This window comes from Phycodurus eques, chromosome 11, assembly GCF_024500275.1.
Source record: "Phycodurus eques isolate BA_2022a chromosome 11, UOR_Pequ_1.1, whole genome shotgun sequence".
Lineage (NCBI taxonomy): Eukaryota > Metazoa > Chordata > Actinopteri > Syngnathiformes > Syngnathidae > Phycodurus > Phycodurus eques.
In genome coordinates, this window is record NC_084535.1 from 18,692,595 (window position 1) to 18,713,560 (window position 20,966).

The 20,966-nt window shown below is 40.0% G+C and overlaps 1 protein-coding gene across 3 annotated transcripts in view; it reads left to right on the top strand.

The window, feature by feature from the left end:
• Positions 1 to 13,840: 13,840 nt before the first annotated feature.
• Positions 13,841 to 20,966, top strand: part of zmp:0000000755 (phosphofurin acidic cluster sorting protein 2) — a 69,321-nt gene continuing 62,195 nt past the window's right edge. For all 3 annotated transcript variants that reach the window (XM_061689591.1, XM_061689592.1, XM_061689593.1), the window contains exon 1: positions 13,841 to 14,183. In XM_061689591.1, the coding sequence (XP_061545575.1) occupies positions 13,972 to 14,183 (212 nt within the window). In that variant the 5' untranslated portion in view covers positions 13,841 to 13,971. The remainder of the gene's footprint in view (positions 14,184 to 20,966) is intronic.

The following is a 20,966-nucleotide window of genomic DNA, read 5'->3' on the forward strand; positions in this document are numbered from 1 at the left end:
ACCCACTGTGGTTACATAGCCACTCAACATTTTTCCCAACCAAAATACATTCGTCTACAGTTTTGTGTGTGTGTGTGTGTGTGTGTGTGTGTGTGTTTTCTGAGCAAAGGCCCACGACCAAAATGAACCACCCAACACTGAATTTCATGCTTTGTGTTTTGTTATTCTCTGATATGTTCAACATTATAGAGTGAAATTTTCCTTATCAATAAACATATTGTGTTTAAACATAAAGTGTTGCTGGTAACACAACGCATTACTCCAAAAAAAAAATCGCCATTTATTTTCGTTAGTAAAAAGTGTATTTGATTGTTGTTACGTTTTTATTAGTATATATTAGTCAATACAGTGGAACCTCGAAAAAACGTACCCCATTTTAACGGATATTGGATAAACGGACCGTCGGGCGTGAATAATGTGTCCAAAAATAGTTTCCATTTGTCACTTAAACTACCGTTGACAAAGTTCGTTAGTTACAGAATTGGGCGCTGTTGTTTATTGGCGCTGTGGCTCAATGCAGCCAATTCCAAAAGACGTGCCTTTGAGGCGCCCATGTTGAATGTGGCGCATTGACGTGGCGCCCATGTCATGATGGTTATACCTATTGTCTATTGTACATAAAGCACTGGCAGAGACAGAGCGGCATAGCGGCAGTGTTAACTATGAGGAATACAAAACACAAGTCTCTGGTTTCTGGAAAATGCTATTTTTGGTACAGTAATTTGTTTTTTGCCTTTGGCAACGGATTTGGAACTAGGAAGCACACAAATCTCTCCCGGCTCTAAGAAAGCGACTCCCCTATGATGAGTACTGAAGTCAACAATGTCACCGTGATGAAGCACAGTGAGTTTGGATACTTACAAATATTTCCGGTGGGGGGGAATTGTATTTATTCACAATAATTTTGTACTGTACAGGGTGTCTTAGGCCACGAAAAAAAACCTACAAAACAATAATTTTGTATAAAGTATTATGAGTGCATATGGCCTAAAGAATTTTTTTTTAAAAGTGCTTTAATGTAACAGACCATCGGCTATATCTGATGACCCACCCCTATTGGTCCGTTCTATCAGTATCAGGTTGCTTTCATTGCCATAACTACATGTGCTAAATCTAGTTACATTTTAGTTTATGACAGGACACTTTATGTAACGCTGTTTGCAAATGTCTTCTTTTCAATAACTGGACATACGCTATTTCTTTTTAAAACAAGTCAGCCAGGTGCAGGTGAGAGAACACATTATTGCATAATAATGAGCTTGTCTTCATTTCTTTTTTGTGTACTGTTATACTGTATATATTACATTTCCAACAGTGTTTTCTATTACTCAAATCAAGAAGTGACCTTATAAACAAGTTATTTCTTCTTTGAGCTAGTAACTAGCCAAAATGTTTTTAATATTCCTTTCCTCTGAGATAAAATACTCATTTTGTATTTATACTGTTACAAAAGTGTGCTTTTCTGACAATAAAACAGACTTTTATAATGTATTGGTTAAATAGATAAATAAATATAATAATAATAATAATAATAATGTTTTGGGTCATCCACCAAATGGTCTTTTTCAGGGTCTAAAAGGTTCAATCAAATTTCAGAAGGCTACTTTTCAAAATTAGGTCATGGGCTCCGCCCACCCAAACTCGACCTGGACTCGCACCTGTTCTGGGGTACATGATGTGACTGGACCAAAGCAGCTTTGTAACAATGCATCATGCGGGCGGCTGAGAAGAAAAAGCTGTGTCATTGAATTGATTGTGCAGACAAGATAATCAAACTTCCAATGACATTTCAGAGAGGGCCAACAAATGTGCTCCATGATATGATAACCCATTCCACACGTAAAGATAACATCTGCTACTACTCTCATCCCTGGCATCACACAGCACGCCAATTCCAATTTCGGCTTCCGATGCTAAACCCTTGTAACTATCTGTGATGCCAAATGTAAATAAAACTCTTAATCTTCTGTTACCCAAAACTTGAGATCGGGAAAACAGCTCATTTTCTTTGCGTATGCACATCTGTTTCCTACTGGCTTAGTGTGACCTGAATTTACCAGTGAGCCAAAACTGTTCTAAATTAGCAATTAGTATTCACACTGCATAGTGCCAGCATCATAATTAATGACTTAAAGTATATGCAGCCATTTAGCACTCATCTTAGAAATTCAAATTAAGCTTTTACGTTGTTTTGAAGGAGCCTATGTGTTGTCTTTTTGTTTGACACCATAAATGTTGATGGTTTTTTGTTTTGTTTTGTTTTTTAAAAACGAAAAAGTTGTTCTTTTATAAATCTTGAGTTTGATTTATTTACTCAGAAATACAACAGTGTGTGATGCAGAATTATAAAGTAGGGGGGGGGGAGCCAAGCAAAACACAGTAAGCTGGAGCGTATCCCAGCTGACATTTGGGCAAGAGGTGGGATACAGCCTGGATGCCAACCAATTGCAGGACACATACAGTATTAGCACCAACCATTCATACTCATATTCGCACCCATCGATGCTTTAGAGCAGGGGTAATCAACTGAGAATCTCAAAGGACTACAGATATTTTTTTTCAATAAGTCATAGTTCCACCAACTGAGGTCGGTCATGCCATAGGCGATAATATTGTAATTTTGTTTCATTAAATGTCCTTTCCATTCAAAAGAACAACAAAAATACTAACTAAAATAAAATGTCATTTCCATTTTGAGGTGCCATTTTGAGGTCTATTTTGAGGTGTCCCTTTGATTCATGATAATACTGTACCTCACAAACACCATCAGCTGAGTATTATTAATATTCATCCACAGCTCGGTAAATACCGGTGAACTGCATTTTTTTGTTGCGCCACACAGCAGCTTAACTAGATTACCTGCCAGTTCTTCGGTGCTTCTGGTTGCTGTGAAATCTGAGAGAGGGATTTGCTTGATTTTAGCAGTCATTTCTTCTTTTTTTTTGTCTTTACACATTGTATATATTCTGTCAAGCGTTCATTTGTTATTTCTGCATTTAAGATGGTTTCTTGTGCTTAACCAAAATCTACACCACACTAAGTAAGCATTCAGTTGCTTTTTGTTGTTTTGTTAGTGATGTGACGAGAATCCTGATTCCAGCATGATTTGATGAATTCATTGCATTTATTTTTGTTGTCCTTACAATATCTCTGAATGTTGAGGAAATGTCTCTTCCAAACTCTTGGGATTCTTCTCATAATGCTGTTTCAAATTACAAATCTTCATCACAGCTGTAGTCTCCTGGAATATTAAGCACATAGGTCTTGTGCTGGTTGGAGGAAGAATGAATGCAACATTTTCCGTCCATTATTCTGTAAATTGTCAGCCAGACTACAAAACCCTACCAAGCAAGGGGAGAACATGTAAACTCCACATCTGAGGGTCTGAGCCAAGGTTCAAACGCAGAAAGAAGCTCTTGACTGGAAGACAGATGTACTAACTACTAGACCAGTGTTTCTGCACCCATTTTACATTAGAAAAATCTCATGGCACACCACTAAACAAAAATGTCACGAAAAAAGCCTAAATATTGAAATAATGATGACATCATCTCAATTTATTCACAAATTTACTTTCTCAATGTGTGATGCATTTCCTGGAAGCCATAACTTATTCTGTTGTTAGAATGGCAACAGGTGGATGAACAGGTCTATTGCACCTTCTGTCATCTAATGGAAGAGCATTTCATTGTTCTGATCACTGTACATCTTTGGCATAGATAGTAAACTGAGATATATTTCTTATTCATGAATAATATTTTATTAAATTTTTTTCCCCTTAGGATCATCACCAAAATGGATTGATATAATTGGTAGTAGTCTGCAAATAAAGGAGTGAGAGATTTCTGTGACAATATAAGGATGAAAGGTGAGGCCAAAGTGGGTCTTCTTAACATTCAGAGAGTGCTCCCAGCCTGTCACAGCCTTGTCTTTTCTGAAGGGCATCAAGCAATCTAAACAATCTAAACAATGACCAAAATATGAATATGCCCATACTGTAACTGGCAGGCTGGATAAATGTATCATAGCTACAGTAGAATGTGTGATATTAATTAAGAAAAACAGCAAAAACCTGTCATGTGCCATCACATCATCATCCTTCAACTACTTTGTAATAAGGATGAACAAATTGACTTTGAGCAAACTCACCGATTACACACTCAAAGAAATGTATCTCAAACTTTATGGGTTTATAGTTTATATAATTTGGCAGAATGGTAGTCGCCCACAAGCTGGTTTTCTAGTACAGATACATATGGCAAATATCACTTTGTGATATAAATGTGATTTTGAAGTTCTTGCAGCTATTTTTATTTGTTACACATATTTCAAATGTTGATCCCTCCATGCCTTGACAAAGTGGTAAGGAAATGGTATAATTTTTGCAAAAATAAAAATGTTATCATTTTATAACGATGTCTACTAAAGTGACTACTAATGGATTATTGCTAGTGTCCTTCAGCAGTTTAGCCCCAAGGAAACCATAAAGATCTTCATTTGCGTACAGACATTCTTTTTTCAAAATAAAATCACAATTACTTTCTGTCTAATTACATGTTAGAGATGGTTTTACCTCTTTTACAAGTTGAAATGTTACTGTTCATGTGGGTCTTTTCTCACCAAAAATACCTGAAGAGCAGTAAAGAATGTCTTTTAAGATTACTCTTTTGATCAGCTGCAGACCACTTTAGTAGTTCAGCAAAACACTGAATCATCCATTGCTCTTTATGATGTGTCGTCATGTGTGCAATTAAGATGGTTAATTTGCTGCTATGGCAGGTTGTGCCATTACCATTGTAGGAATTGATCGACAAGGTGACATTAAGGGGCGGCACGGTACATTACAACAGTCAAATCATATTATTATGATTTGTGGATGGGGGGTTGGGACACTCGGTGAGGACATGCAATAACGAACCAAGAGAACAAGATGAGAGTGGACAGAAAAGGGCATGACAGGATGTGGGAAATGAGCAAGGCAGTGCTACTGACGAGTGGTGCGATGGGATTATTTTTTTTGTGTCTAAACACCGGTATGAACCTGTGAGTTGATATGTTAGTATAACCTGTGTTGTTATTAGTGATCCCAGCACAAGCAATAGTCTATCAAACTTAGGGTGGGCCCAGCCCCCTCCACCCACAAGGGGGGTCCAAGCCAGTGAGCCCATCCAGCAGGGGACCCAACCAGGGGGACGCCACCGACCCCCCCCCCAGGGGCCAGGGGGGTCCCGAGCCCAACCGTAGCACGCCGACCCGTCCCAAAGGGAGGGGCACGGGCACCGGACCACCGCCCACCAACTGGCTGGCAGACCACAGAGAAAAAGGGGAAGGGGCAAATAATTTGTGGATTTAATTTTGTGGATTTGAAAAACATGTTGAAAAACATGTGCAAAAATTTTTTAGATATATCTCAACATACCGTAAAAGTTCTCCCTGCACAGTTCGCCAAACGCAGAAAATGTCAACAACAACAAATGTAAATTGAAATATCTAATTATTTTGCGGCCTGCAAAGAAGACTTTTTTCAAAAGGTTGGCTCACATGAAGCATTTGTCATTTATAACCTTTTTCATCTTCAATCCATCAATTTTCTATCCTACTTATTATCCATATTAGGGTTATGGGTAAAATGGAGCCTATCCCAGCTGACTTCGAGCGAGAGGCCGAGTACACCCTGGACTGGTAACTCAGCCAATACTTTTTCCATCTTTAATGTAATTACTTTCTCTGTTTGTTAACAGGTTCATAGCCATTTTCAACCATACTTGGAACATATGGAACTAAAATTATCTGTAATCCATGTTTTCAGATGAGTCATTGTCTGTTGTGGTAAAACAAAGGTGTCATTCGGCATACTTCACATGGGCATGATAAAGAGTGGAAAATACCACACAAGTTCAAAGAATAACCTCAAAATATTATATTGGTCAAAGATATTAGGCAACTAAAAATAGCTTCAGATTTGTCATAGGTTGTTTACTACATTTTTATTAAAGAGGATGTAATAAACAGACAATAGATGGTCTTCGCCACCAGTCTATAATATTGAGAAGCCATCTCTAGTGTTGTGTTACGTCTGTTCATTTTAAGATTATTTTTTTATAAAACCAATCGTTTTTCATTTAATGTTTACATTTATTTGCGTGGCTTGCATATTGTTTTGTGTTTTGTGCTCAAAACAAAAAAAAAAGCTCTTTATTGTGGGGTATGACAAAAAAGTGTGTTTGGTGATCACCTAAACAAAATGTGTTACACAAGAAGCACCTCACCCATGAGAAACATTTGCTAAGAAAGGAGTTTCCCTGTTCTTGTCCTGGGAAATTTAAATGCAAAATGATTCCTTTCAACAAAGGTTCCCAACCAAGCACATTAAGGGCCATTGAGAGGAGATAGCAAATGGGCAGAAAGCAGTGGATATTTCCCCTAATACTGGCTTGTGTCCAGAGTTGTCCTTTGTAGCAGTGCAGTCAGAGCAGGTCAACCTTCAGAGAAGATGCTGTAAGTCTTTTTGTCTTGTCTTTACGGCTGACATTCATGCATATGGATTATATAGCTCTGTCTCTCTTGTCTCTCCAGGCTGCATTGTCCAGAGTGGAAACACAATGAATGTCTAGGGAATTGGCTTCTTCAGGGAGCACTGAAGCTGCACTGGTACTCACTGAATAGAAAAATATGAATGTGTTTTATGCACGGTTCAAGTACTCTGAGATCAAGAGGAGATTCGGAGTGTGCACATGATTTGCATACTGTGCAATCATAGGATTCTATCAAGCACTTTTTTTCACCCGTGACTTTCCTTAAATTATACTGTATCTGTTCTGTTTGTGTCTCTTTTGTATACTTCTTCTGGCAAATCTAAATGGGTGGGGTGAGAAAACAAATAAGTTGTTTTGTTCAGTTCCAAATGCTAATGCACTCTGCATAACCAGAGTTTCCATAAATAAGAAGCAAATTGGCATATTGACATACTGTACACAGGGTATAGGCAAATCCAGTAAGATTTCAATACAATTTGATAAACAGTAACTACCAAAATATAAGTAAATACAACTCACGAGGCAAGACACAGTTATGTATGATATGCGCAAAGCACATAAAACTAATGGAAGAAGGTCAAAATGGCGGCACGGTGGGCAACTGGTTCGCACAGCTGCTTCACAGTTCTGAGGACCGGGGTTCCGCCTGTGTGAAGTTTGCACGTTCTCCCCGTGCCTGCGTGGGTTTTCTCCGTGTACTCCGGTTTCCTCCCACATCCCAAAAACATGCATGGTAGGTTAATTGAAGATTCTAAATTGTCCGTAGGTGTGCATGTGAGTGTGAACGGTTGTTGTTACTATGTGCCCTGCGATTGGCTGACGACCAGTTCAGGGTGTACCCCGCCTACATACATACATAAGGATTTTTCCACTCTTAAAAGAGCTTTTATCTGCTACAGACTCCACACATAAAGACAAAAAATCGGGCATTCAACAGTTTGGGTCGTCAGTTGTGTGACGTGTTCATAGAATCTCAACCCAGCAGACCCCACATTTAAAGATTCTGTTCCACCGCCGATCTCGAAGTCTCGTGTGATCACGTGATCTCACAAAACCAAAGAAGAAACACTCCCGGATACCTGCTGATGTTTCCCATTAAATGAGCCATGGAATCCTGTAGGCCCGGAACACACATATAGACAATCAAACTGTTTTAGTGCTGATTTTGTCCCTTCCTGACCTAGCATGTCAAACGCCAGATGACCTTAAGTCTCATAAGATTATCCTATAAGACTGTCCTTGGGTCTGATGTGTGTTAAGAGTGGATTTGTCCCAATTTTAGGGTCTGAACAGGTCGGGGCCGACAATCCTAAATAATGAATGTGTTCAATATTTAGGACCAAAACTCTTCATGTGTGTGGGGAACGCCGACTTCTCCCGAGTCTTGACGCCGAGAATGATGACGTGGAACAGAATGTAGCCAGTCAAAGAATACGTACAGTACATACATGGATGGATGCATGCACTTTCCAAAGAAAGTCTTTTTTTTAATTAATTCATTGATTTTATTTATTTTTCTTTTTGAGGACATCGCCATTTTACAAGGCTCTCAGCTCTGTCAACCTTCGGGAACACTCAGGAAACATCGACACGTATCTGGAAGTGTTTCTTGTACTTCTGTTTTGTGAGATCACGTGTGATCACGTGAGACTTTAAAATCGGCAGCGCAACGGAATCTTTATGTCTGTGGTCTGCTGTGTTGAGATTCTCGGAGCACACCACACAGAATACGAACAAAACTGTTGAATGCATGATTTTTTTATCTTCAAGTGTGGGGTCTGTAGCAGATAAAAAACTATTTTTAAAGTTTGGTAAGGAAATCAAATAAAATTATGAGTTAATGGTTGAGCCGGTGCACTTTTTTGTCTCACCCTTCAGGACAAACTCTGAGATACCACCTCAAGTAAACACTCTATAAGGAGCATATAACTTCACATATGCATGATCCTCTTCCGCAGTGCTGCCTAACTCCACAGAGGTCACTTCATTAACCTGACGGTTTGTTTCACAAAGGAATTTGTTTAAAACATGCATCTCAGAAAAAGTCATGAGAAAACTTTGAGAAAGCAGACAATTGGTTGAGGAATCCTTTGTTTTCACATAGAGGATTCCTGGCCCAACTGTCTGTCATATTAATTATAGGACAACCATATTGACATAATGACATAACCAGTGTCTCTTCCTTGAGCCAGTCAGGAGAAGGGCAAAACCTCCTATCAATGAAAAGCTTTTAATGTTTACATGTCTTTTAATGAAGAGATACAACCCAAGCAGATAAAACATAGACAAATTGGACTTGTCTGGAGTCACTGTAGCTTCTGAGCAATGCACATAACTGTCAAAGAAATGGAGCACTATAACCACTCAGTTCTGGACCTGGCAGAATCAAGATAGACACAGTAAGGAGAGGTCAAATTTAAATGGGGAAATCTCAGACAAACAGGGTGAAATGAAGGACAGGCATGCTTTTCGACTGTAGCAGGAAACCGGTGTACACTGAGCACATCCAAACTTCACACGGGAGGGCCAAGACCAGATTTGAAATCAGGACTGTGGAGCATACGCATTAATCACGACTCCACCCTCCATAATGAAATATAAAATACAGTGGGTACAGAAAGTATTCAGACCCCCTTACATTTTTCACTCTTTGTTATATTGCAGCCATTTGCTAAAATCATTTAAGTTATTCCCCCCCCTCATTAATGTACACACAGCACGCCATATTGACAGAAAACAAACCAGAATTGTTTAAATTTTTTCAGATTTATTGAAAAACAAAAACTGAAATATCACACAGCCATAAGTATTCAGACCCATTGCTGTGACACTCATATATTTAACCCGGGTGCTGTCCATTTCTTCTGATCATCCTTGAGAAGGTTCTCCACCTTCATTGGAGTCCAGCTGTGTTTGATTATACTGATTGAACTTCATTAGGAAAGCCACCCATCTGTCTATATAAGACCTTACAGCTCACAATGCATGTCAGAGCAAATGAGAATCATGAGGTCAAAGGAACTGCCTGAAGACAGAATTATGGCAAGGCAAAGATCTGGCCAAGGTTACAATAAGAAAATTGTGCTGCACTTAAGGTTCCTAAGAGCACAGTGGCCTCCATAATCCTTAAATGGAAGACGTTTGGGATGACCAGAACCCTCCCTAGAGTTGGCTGTCCAGCCAAACTGAGCAATCGGGGGAGAAGAGCCTTGGTGAGAGAGGTAAAGAAGAACCCAAGGATCACTGTGGCTGAGCTCCAGAGATGCAGTCGGGAGATGGGAGAAAGTTCTAGAAAGTCAACTATCACTGCAGCCCTCCACCAATCGGTCCCTTTGATGAGCTCATCTCTAATCCTATCCAACCTGCTCACTCCAAGAGAGAACCTCAACATCTCATTTCCGCCACCTCCAGCTCTGCTTCCTGTTGTGTCTTCAGTTAGCATAAAAGTTAGAAGTTAGCATAGCCTCTTCTTGCCTCTCTGACCAAACGCCACTCTGCCACACTATACCAAGAATGATGCACACTTACACCTTCTTCCTGCTCACCTGTGCACGTGTCACAAGCACAAAGGTTACACAATTCATATCCACTAGCTGTTCCAGGCTGTCCTTTCTGTGGTGTCAACACAAAAAATATATATATATGTTTATGTCTCTCATGATTATGCATATGATAATATTCCAAGTGTATTTGCAACAGTGGCAACATGTTTCTCAGAGAATGTTGGCTAGTCTCCAAATTGTACAACCTTGAATGTTTAGGTTCTGCCGCAATTATGACTATCCATTATCAACTGTTCTTTAACATGTTTTACAAGTTTAGCAAAGACTGTGTCACCTTGAAGTTGTCAATTAACTGTTTGACTGCAATCTCTTACTCTGGAATGTTTTTCATCTTGAAATCAAGTCTTGGCGTGTGTGTGTGTGTGTGTGTGTGTGTGTGTGTGTGTGTGTGTGTGTGTGTGTGTGTGTGTTCTGACATTGTTAAGGAGGTTGTAGGTAACCAATGTCTCAAGCCAGAGATCTAAAGCATTAAGAAAATTATTTTCCTGAATCCAGCGTTTGCTTTCATAAGTCTAGCACGCTGTGTTTATTCTAGAAAAGGAAATGCCCAGCTATTTCTCTTCAGAATATGCTTATTATTGATTTGAATAAAAGTAATGTATTTGATTTTGTAAAACAACCACTAAATAGGTGTTACACATCTCTCTAACCTGTGATTGAAAACATCAATGATGGCATAATGTCACTATGTTTGCATCTGGCCACCATTTGGTATTTTCGCGGCTGTAAAAGAAGAGTGCTTTTTCAAGCTTCAACTACAAATGCATGGAGTGTGCCATCTATTGGTTACTATTGGAAAAGGTTGCAAATGGCGCTTTTCTGAGGCAATGCTGTTTTCAAACACTTGGTGGCAATGTACTTCACATAATTTATTCACGAATAGGATTCATTATGATCAACATACATTTGTGTCTAATAATAACCCAGAAGGCAGGTGGTTCTTTTTGTAATCTGGCCTCAATGATAGAACATATCTAGCTCTTGAGTCGTAATATCTAGGACACATTATATAAACCAATCTTTATGCAGCCACACACACTTCATTGGGTGTATTTGCACAATCTAATGTGATCCAGTACAAGCCATCAAAAATTCTGCCTTTACCAGCCTAATACTGAGATGGGGGTTAGTCCTCTCAGGAAGCTAAAGTACATAATATAATTAAAATAAAGGAAACACATCTCTATGCAGGTGCGCATCACTGCAAATCACAACCACAACCCTTCCATCCATTTTCTATCCTATAGCTATATCTTTCTATCTATATCTTATATTTTCTCTTTATGAGAGTCATGGGTGAGCTGGAGCCTCTCCCAGCTATCTGTGGGTGAGTAGTAGGGTACACCCTGCACTGGTCGTTAGCAAATCACAGGGGCACATATGGACAAACAACCATTAAAAACCCTTATTCACACCTATGGACAATTTAGAGTCTCCAATTAACCTTACCTGCTTGTTTTTGGAATGTACTGTAGGAGGACACCCAGGTACGCAGAGAAAACACATGTAAGCAGAGGGAGATCATGCAAATTCCACGCAGGAACCCCAGAGCTGACATTCAAACCTCTAACCTCAGAAGTGTGAGGCAGATGTGCGAACCACTAGGTTACCATGCTTTCTACAACCACAATAATAAACTATTTTACATAAAGACCTCACTTCTTATTATGCATCTCCTGTAGGCCTAATAGATATGATCATATTTAATAATGATAAGATTTAGTGTGTGAGGTGACATAATGTGTGTGTTATGTACACTTTACAAGTACTGTAATAACGTCAAATTTAGCCACCTCCCTGAGAATTTACATGCAGTCTGGCATACTGGAAAGAAATAATCCTTTTAGATCACATAAATGACTGCAATAGATTAGTTTTTTTTAATAAGGTGTTACGAAGTGAAAGATTGTTCACAAACTCAACCCTCGAGAACATGTCATGTCACGTGGACTGAAATTTCCCTTTTGTCAGAGTTTGAGTTTCACAACACCTGCATTTTATGAGAACAATGAAAAACAAGTCATGGCATGTCACTGCTTGACTGCGTTGAGATGAAGAGACAGTGTACTTATCTCAAATCTGTCCAAGGGTTAGGAGTTGGGTAGAGACAAAACAAATGTGTTTTGCAAGCAGAATTAGTACATGCAACCAATATAAAATTGGCTTTCTGGCATTGCAGAGCCAGCTTCTGAATATTCTTTATGAATAGAGATCTTTTTACACATCACTTATCTCTCACAGCAGTTTTCGTAGGTGCAATGAATGCTATGAATTGCATTTTTGGTTGCTCACCAAGAACCTTAAGAAGATTATCATTGCTCATTTATAAAAGGGTCCTTTTAAATACTGCATTGTTATTATCACAGTCTTAAATGTAAATAACATAAATGATTTTTTTTTTTATAACTACATCAACTAAGCAGTCCCAAGAATATTTTTTTTAAAATCCAATCCATTCCAAATATCTCTCTATGAGCTGTTCATTTGCAAAAACAAACACAACAAACAAAAGCAATAAAGGCATTCTTAACATTGAACCAATGAATAAAAGTTGAACATGCGTACAATGTTTATGTGCACTCGGTGTGGGAACCTCAGGGACATTTAGCCCATAAGTACTTATTTTAATAATAAGTAAAAATAAAAACAGCGGTAAGGTACTGTTGATCAATTGTTGGGTGTCGTCTTGGTCTCATGATGTCAAAATGAACAGTGAACAGCATAATGAAAAGGACGGTTTAAATATCAATTCTAACTGAATCAGGAAATGTATTAGTCAATTCATGGATCAAAACACCTGCTGGAATTTTCCCGTTCAGCTTCTTGTTAGAGGACAGCCAGAAAATAGGCAAAAATGTCGATCATTGTTAATCAAATGTTTGCAAATGTCTTACTTTGATTCAACACAAAGATCACCAGTCTACTTTCATGGAGGACTACAGAAATCAGATAACGCTTACTGTTGAGAGGCTGAAATTCCCGAGGACTTGGACAATTTCAAGTTAAACAAGGTCTCTAAACGATAAAGCGCTTATCAAAACACATTTCCATTAATAAGGTAGTCGTAAGGTTCATCACTGTTCCATGTTTTCCCCATTTGAGGATAATGGCTCTCACAGTGCTTCACTGGAGTCCTAAAGGCTTAGAAATGCTTTTGTAACCCTTTCCAGACTGATAGATGTCAATTTCTCTCATCTGATCTTGAATTTCTTTGGATCGTGGCATTTTGTTGCAGCTTTTTGAGATCTTTTGGCCGAATTCATTTTGTCAGACAGGTTATGTTTAACTGCTTTCTTGATTGAATAGGTCTGGCGGTAATCGGCCTTGGGTGTGGTCAGTGAAAAAAATTCAGCTTTCCCTAAAATGTGATAAGCCACAGTTGATTTATGATTTACAAAGGCAGCATTTTCTTCAAATTTTCATATTGGGGAAAAAACTCAAATATCGATATTTGGCTCTTGTGTATTGATAATATATCATAATAGAATGTAATATCAGGTTCTCTTGTCTGTGATATTGATATTTTGCTCCACACTGCACGCATATACCATCGAATTTTTTTTCAATTCTTTAAACATATGTGCAAGTGCTTTGTATTGAAAATGACCTACGTGGTATTTGCATTTGTTTACATATGGTTAAGTGTGTTGAGTAGACATTCCCAAGGCAAGCGGTGCTGCCCCCTCCCGCCGTGTGATGGCATGCCCCGCCCTGACTATCAGCATCTCGGCCACTGGTAAGGCAGTCAGTAGAGGGCTCGGGATCGGGTCGTCAGTCGGGAGTCTGGAGGAGCTGGGCAGGCAGCGCGCACTTCACAGGCTCCCGCGTACGTCCGACACTTTGCTAGTGTTGCTCCCTCGGCAGTGGAGGTGATGATGGCGGCGGCTGTTGAGAGAGGAGGCGCCCGGGCCGCTTTCATGAGCCCGAGCAGCGGTGCCGGTTGTCTACCGGCGCCGACGACGCTCCCTGCCGGAGCCCTCACCGGGGCTGTTGTCCTGGGCTCGGGCTCCGGCGGCATGCCTGTCCCTATGAACCTCTTTGCAACCTGGGAGATCGACCGATCATCCCCGAACTGCGTGCCGAGGTAACGTTGACATTGTTGCCTTAGCTTGAATATTTTTCGTTTTATTTTATGATGTGTGACGATGATGCTACTGTTGAATAAACAACGCCCTCGGTGACTAACGTGAAGCAATGCGAACGTGCTGCCATGCATTTCTGGTTTACTGTTGGGTTGGCTAACAAGGAAGCTAACTAGGGAGCCGGCTAATGCTAAAGCTACCAGCATATATTACTGGTTAGAGTTGACAGTAGGGGTTTAACAAACATTTCTTATCATTGAAAATGTACGGGCTTCCGGGCACCAGATTCGTAGAAACGTCTTCTTGTTTGTAATAATCGTGATAATGACACTTGTGTGTGTGTGTGTGTGTGTGTGTGTGTGTGTGTGAATGTGAATGTGTGTCTGTGTGTGTGTGTGTGTTTGTGTGTTTCTAAATCCGATTGTTATGGTAATAACTAGGAGCTAGCAAAGTTGGGCTAACTAGTTTCTCTAACGGCTGCTGCAACAAATCGCCAGAAACTGACATAAGACTACAAATCTGTATTGACGTTTAAACATCTTGGGTACATTTGAGTCCTAGTTCGGATTTATTGAAGGCAACATTCCAGATACACAACGATATGGGCACCGTTCGTCCCATTAGTCGCATATTATTGTCATTTTGTAGCGGAACTGTAAACAAATGGGATCTGTCTACACTTAAGTGGTTGTCTTGTTTCTCTTAAGTTTTCGCGTTTTCATGCTCTTGTGGCTAACTCGTCAAATGTAACCATCAAAGCAACTCGACATGTTTACACGGCCTGTGGCACAACAAATGTTGTATGCACATTTACTGACACACTCTTTTGCGTTGAAGCCAACCAAACTATACGATTTATTTTCAACCAGACTCGTGTGTGCATTAGTATGCATCGTCGGTGAGGAGGCACACTGCTGCCACCTGACCAGAAGCCTCTCTCGGGAGCTGAGGATACATTAATCAGCTTTGACCTAGATCTGTTCTACTCACAGGGGGGAAAGTGGGTTTGAAAGGGGAGGGCGTCCTTCCACTCTGGGCATGCGTGCGTGCATATGTGTGTTTGCCTGCTGCCTGCACGAGTATGCAAGCAAGTGTGAATGGAGTCACAACATGTGAACAACATGAATTATTTACTGCGGAGCTGATGAGGTACACATGAGCATTATTCAGCGTTCACATGAGCTCAGATGACGTAAAAACAAATTGAGATTAAAAATATATGAGTGTTATTTTTTCTATTCCCTTTTGTTATACAGTACTGTATGGAATTTTCTTTATTTCAATTGTGGAATGGATCATTGTGTGTGCTTCTTGATTAACATTTTTAAAAGAAACCATTGAACAGTTGTTACCATCATAGCTGAAGTTCCGCACAGACCTGAGATTGAAATTTGGTGCATAGCATTAGTGTGGCTAAATGTACTTTAGTAATGTCAAAGATACAGCTGGTGGACCAAAACTGGCCCGCTACGCAGTACAATACAGACCGCAGGATGAATTTGAAGACTTTGTGGTGGTGGGGACTACGGATAATTTTAAGAAATATAATGTGCTCATTTTGAAAATTGAATAGTATTAATTCCTTGGTAGTCATAAATTGATTTAATTTTAAAGTTCAAGATTATATTTTTCAGTTCCAAATACATGTGACTTAACATTTTGTGCCTTGAAATGCAATCACTGTGATCGGTTATTATGCACACAGAGATGACAAACCAAAGCAACATTTTCTCAAGAAATCTGAGGTTGATTTGTAAAATGATCATTTTAAAAAAGTAATTAAATCTGAAGGTTTTCCCAATGTACTTGTTTTCCCTTTAAAACAAAAGAACCAAGTTATTGCTCGTCATTATTATATTCAGTATGGCATGATTTTAGTGTCCGGCCCCTTTGACATCAAATTAGGCAGTATGTGGCCTCCAAACTACAATAAGTTTGACACCCCTGCTTTAGCTCATTATCTGGATCGTTTTTTCTTACACTTGCAGACGCAAAGAGATATGTGTGTGTGTGTGTGTGTGTGTGTGTGTGTGTGCGTGCGTGCGTGCGTAGCTTCAATATGACACGAGGGAATTTTTTGATTCACCTTTGATTGTGAACCAAATGTAAATTCAGAATTGTAGAACAATTGTATTGTCAGAAAAAATGCACAGTACAGTGGCATTTCGAAAGTCAAGTGTCCCTTGACTTGCAAGTTGTCCTAATTTCAAATTTTTTTTCTCATTGTTAATTTGTTCCACTTGTCACACTGCCATCATAACATCACTATTAACTGTAGAAGATGTTTAAATAAGGTGTTTAAATAAGGCGTTTAAATAAGGCGGAACAGTGGACGACTGGTCAGCACATCTGCCGCACAGTTCTGAGGACCGGGGTTCAAATCCCGGCCTCGACTTTGTGCAGTTTGCATGTTCTCCCCGTGCCCGCGTGGGTTTTCTCCGGGCACTCCGGTTTCCTCCCACAACCCAAAAACATGCGTGATAGATTAATTGAAGACTCCAAATTGCCCGTAGGTGTGAATGTGAGTGTGAATTGTTGTTTGTTACTATGTGCCCTGCGATTGGCTGGCGACCGATTCAGGGTGTACCCCGCCTCTCGCCCGAAGATAGCTGGGATGGATGTTTAAATAACAGTTTAGCATTCTTAACTGTCACATAATGAAAGAGAAGCTAACCACTATATAACACAACAAGAATAAAAGAAAACTACTTACCCTTCGAAGCTTAACAGTAAGAATTAAAATGTGCCGCAAGCCTCTCAGGTCATTTTCATGCTAGTCTTTAGTTATTATGATTTCAGGGGGTCGTCCAATAGAGCAGATTGTTCGTTACATTGAATTTTTTTTTTGAGGCCATATGCAACCATATGGCGGCACGGTGGCGACTGGTTAGAGCGTCAGCCTCACCGTTCTGAGGACACGGGTTCAATCCCCGGTCCCGCCTGTGTGGAGTTTGCATGTTCTCCCCGTGCCTGCGTGGGTTTTCTCCGGGCACTCCGGTTTCCTCCCACATCCCAAAAACATGCATTAATTGGAGACTCTAAATTGCCCGTAGGTTTGAATGTGAGTGTGAATGGTTGTTTGTTTGTATGTGCCCTGTGATTGGCTGGCAACCAGTTCAGGGTGTACCCCGCCTCCTGCCCGATGACAGCTGGGATAGGTTCCAGCACGCCCGCGACCATAGTGAGGAGAAGCGGCTCAGAAAATGGATGGATACAACCATATTACTGTTCAGTAGAAAATTGCTTTGTAGGTATTTTTTATGGCCTAAAGCGCCCAGTACAGTAAAAAGTTATTGTAAATAAATATTTAATTTTTTCTTTCTATGTGCCCTGCAATTGGCTGGCGACCAGTTCAGGGTGGAAGATAGCTGGGATAGCTGGGATAGGAGATAGCTGGGATAGGCTCCAGCATGCATGCCCGCGACCCTAGTGAGGAAAAGCGGTACAGAACATGGATGGATGGATGGATGGATTTGAATTATTCTTAACATACACGAAAAATAACTACTGTTCAATTAATACCTCTCTGACAGTGTCAGTCAAAACTTAGCATTATTATTATTCCTTTGTAAAGGAAGAATATTTGATACATGTATCGGATATGATTATATGTGCAAGTGTACCTACTATTGTGGCCGGTCGTGTTTTTGTAAGAAGAAATCCAAATCAATCAATCCAGTCAGTGGAAAGTATGTATGAGGTTAGAACATGAGTATTCTGGAACAACTTTGTGGTACATAATATATGTAGAACTGTGTTCACCGGACATTTCTAGTAGAACGACTACCATTCGATATGCTCTGCACGGGACAGTGGCCAGTGCCTTTTTTTTTTTTTGGTCTTTGTAATTCACTTTGCATTGACACATTGGATGAGTTCCAACCTCTTTCAAACCTCCAGTGTGAATTATTTTCGTTTTCACCATTGAATACAATGACGAGGGAGTGAAAACTGTAGTGTTGACAGACATTTTACTATCAGCAAGAATTGCTTGAAACATGTCCCGTACTTTTTAAGGAAACACAAGCAATATGACCCAGCTTCTCACGTATTTATCACGTGATGGAACACTTGCTGGACACACGACAGTCGAGCGACTCAAAGGTAAACGCCAGCAAAACAACAAGTGTCGATTAAGAATGCTTTTGAGCACACCTACCGTGCCACTGAAGGTAAACACAAGAAAATAACCTGTGCAGTGGGACTTTTTATTGCTACAGATTTGTAGGTCTTTTCTGTGTCGAAGATGTGTTGTGTGGTCACTTCATCAAGTGCACATTTGATTAACATTTCTATTCTTAATCTCTATGACTAATGTAACAGTTTTGATCAAGCGTGGGTCAATTGGTCATGCCTGCAGAGTGTGTTGCAGGCATCACCAACCTACGGTGCCTTGGAAGTGCAAAACAATATAACAAATTGTAAAACATTTTTATATTTCAGGAAACAAATTAACAAAAGCCAAAAAAAAATTTACATTTCATGAAACAAATTAACAAAAGACAAAACACTTTTGCGGCGGCACGGTGGCCGGCTGGTTAGAGCGTCAGCCTCACAGTTCTGAGGACCCGGGTTCAATCCCCGGCCCTGACTGTGTGGAGTTTGCATGTTCTCCCCGTGCCTGCGTGGGTTTTCTCCGGGTACTCCGGTTTCCTCCCACATGCCAAAAACATGCATAAATTGGAGACTCTAAATTGCCCGTAGGTGTGACTGTGAGTGCGAATGGTTGTCTGTTTCTATGTGCCCTGCGATTGGCTGGCAACCAGTTCAGGGTGTACCCCGCCTCCTGCCCGATGACAGCTGGGATAGGCTCCAGCACGCCCGCGACCCTAGTGAGGATAAGCGGCTCAGAAAATGGATGGATGGATGGATAGATTCAATACCTGAATAAATTTTGAAATACACCGATCAGTTTGAGAAAAATATGTCTCACAAAACTTCATAGCCTCCATCATAATTGCAAAAATTTGCACCAGCTGTAACAATGGGTGTCTGGATAAGAGTGTGAGAAGAGAATACCCACTGGAAGTAATGTGAGTAAGAACGTTAGAATGTTACTTTTTGTGCATTGGGTAAACTGTCTATACAAAACTGTATATACGATACTGTGTATTGTATATACAGTATGTCAATGCAATAATCTTGTGACTTTTGACTTAATAGAGAGCCCCATATCATCAGGATCTGATGATGACTTGAAAATAGAAAATTAAACCATGTAAAGTGGTTGCATAATTTTCAAACTCATGTAAAATACAGATTTTTAAATAATGTGTTTACGATCACTTATTGTATATAAGTAGGTTAATCATGGTGAAGAAGGGAAAATTAGGACAATAAATACAGAATGTGCCCGCCCAAAAAATACAACTTCATAGTCTGGTGTGGTATTTCCAAGGTTAGCCTGTGGACAACCAACAAAATCCTTTCTTTTCCCCTCTGACTTTATCTGTGGTGACCAGAGCATTCTTCATTCTGGGGCCCAAGATAACCTTTCTGTCATCGACTTGAAAGAGCCTTATCTGTGTCATAAATAAGTATACTTGTCACATAATGCCCCATTTCAGTATAATCTATCAAAAAAAATGTCTATTGATGTAAACAAGCTGGACAGACAAGGTAATTTTGGTTTGTATTGATGCTTTGCCAGACAAAAACATCAGTACTCCCATTATTATAATTATTTATAGTGGTATTTGTACAAATATGTATTGAATTGGATCCCATTTTGGGGGATGCAATATTGAGATCCCTTTGCATGGAGAGTGGTATCTAATATTTACTTAAAGATACCATTGAAATCAGAATCATCTTTATTTGCCAAATATGTCAAAAACACACAAGGAATTTGTCTCCGATAGTTGGAGCCGCTCTAGTACGACAACAGACAGTCAATTGACAGAGAATACTTTTGAGACATAAAGACAAAAAAACACAGTCACTGAGCAATAAAAGGTTACCAGTAATTTGGTAATGCCGGTACAATTTATTATTTATTTTTTGGACAATGTGCAAAAAGATGCAGAGTCCTCTAGCAATTAGAGCCATTTGAAACAACTAATAGAAGAATAGTCCGTTGTAATGACCATTGTGCAAAGGGCGCAGAGACTTCAGGAAATGTGTGCAGTTAAAAGTGACTAGGAGTGCAATAATCTGGGACAGTGTCGATTGTGCAAATGTTGCAGATGCTACTCTGGCACACGAGTGGCCAGTATTGGTCAACAACAGATATGCAAATAGTGCAGCGTGGAGAGACTACTACAGTGAGTGCACGAGTAATGTATAATTGCCCCGACAGAGGTGTGACAACAAACTCAAGACAAAATTGGCAGCATGTTGCAATGGAATTATAAATGAACTGTTTTAAGAATGTAATGGCAAGAGGCAAGAAGCTGTTGGCATGTCTGCTTGTTTTAGTTTGCATTGTTCAGTCGCGCCTACCTGAGTGAAGGAGCTGGGTCGCTCCAGTCTGGACCCCTGGGCCCGATCCCGCCCCTTGATTGATTGGGTTGGGTCCTCAGCCTCTGCGGTGCAGGCACAGCAATTACAGGATACTTCTGTCAGTCTTTGTGCATGTAAAACGATGTCAATTCACTTGCATGTGTTCGCAGGCACACACCCCTGGGACTCTTTCACTGGGGGGGGACACACACACACACACACGCACTTATTGCGTAAATAACTCATGAATATGCAAATCGCTCTCATTTATACTCTTGTCCTGTAGACTTTTATATTTACATAGTTAATCCCACCACACTTCAGTTGTACTACCGCCGGGTTCA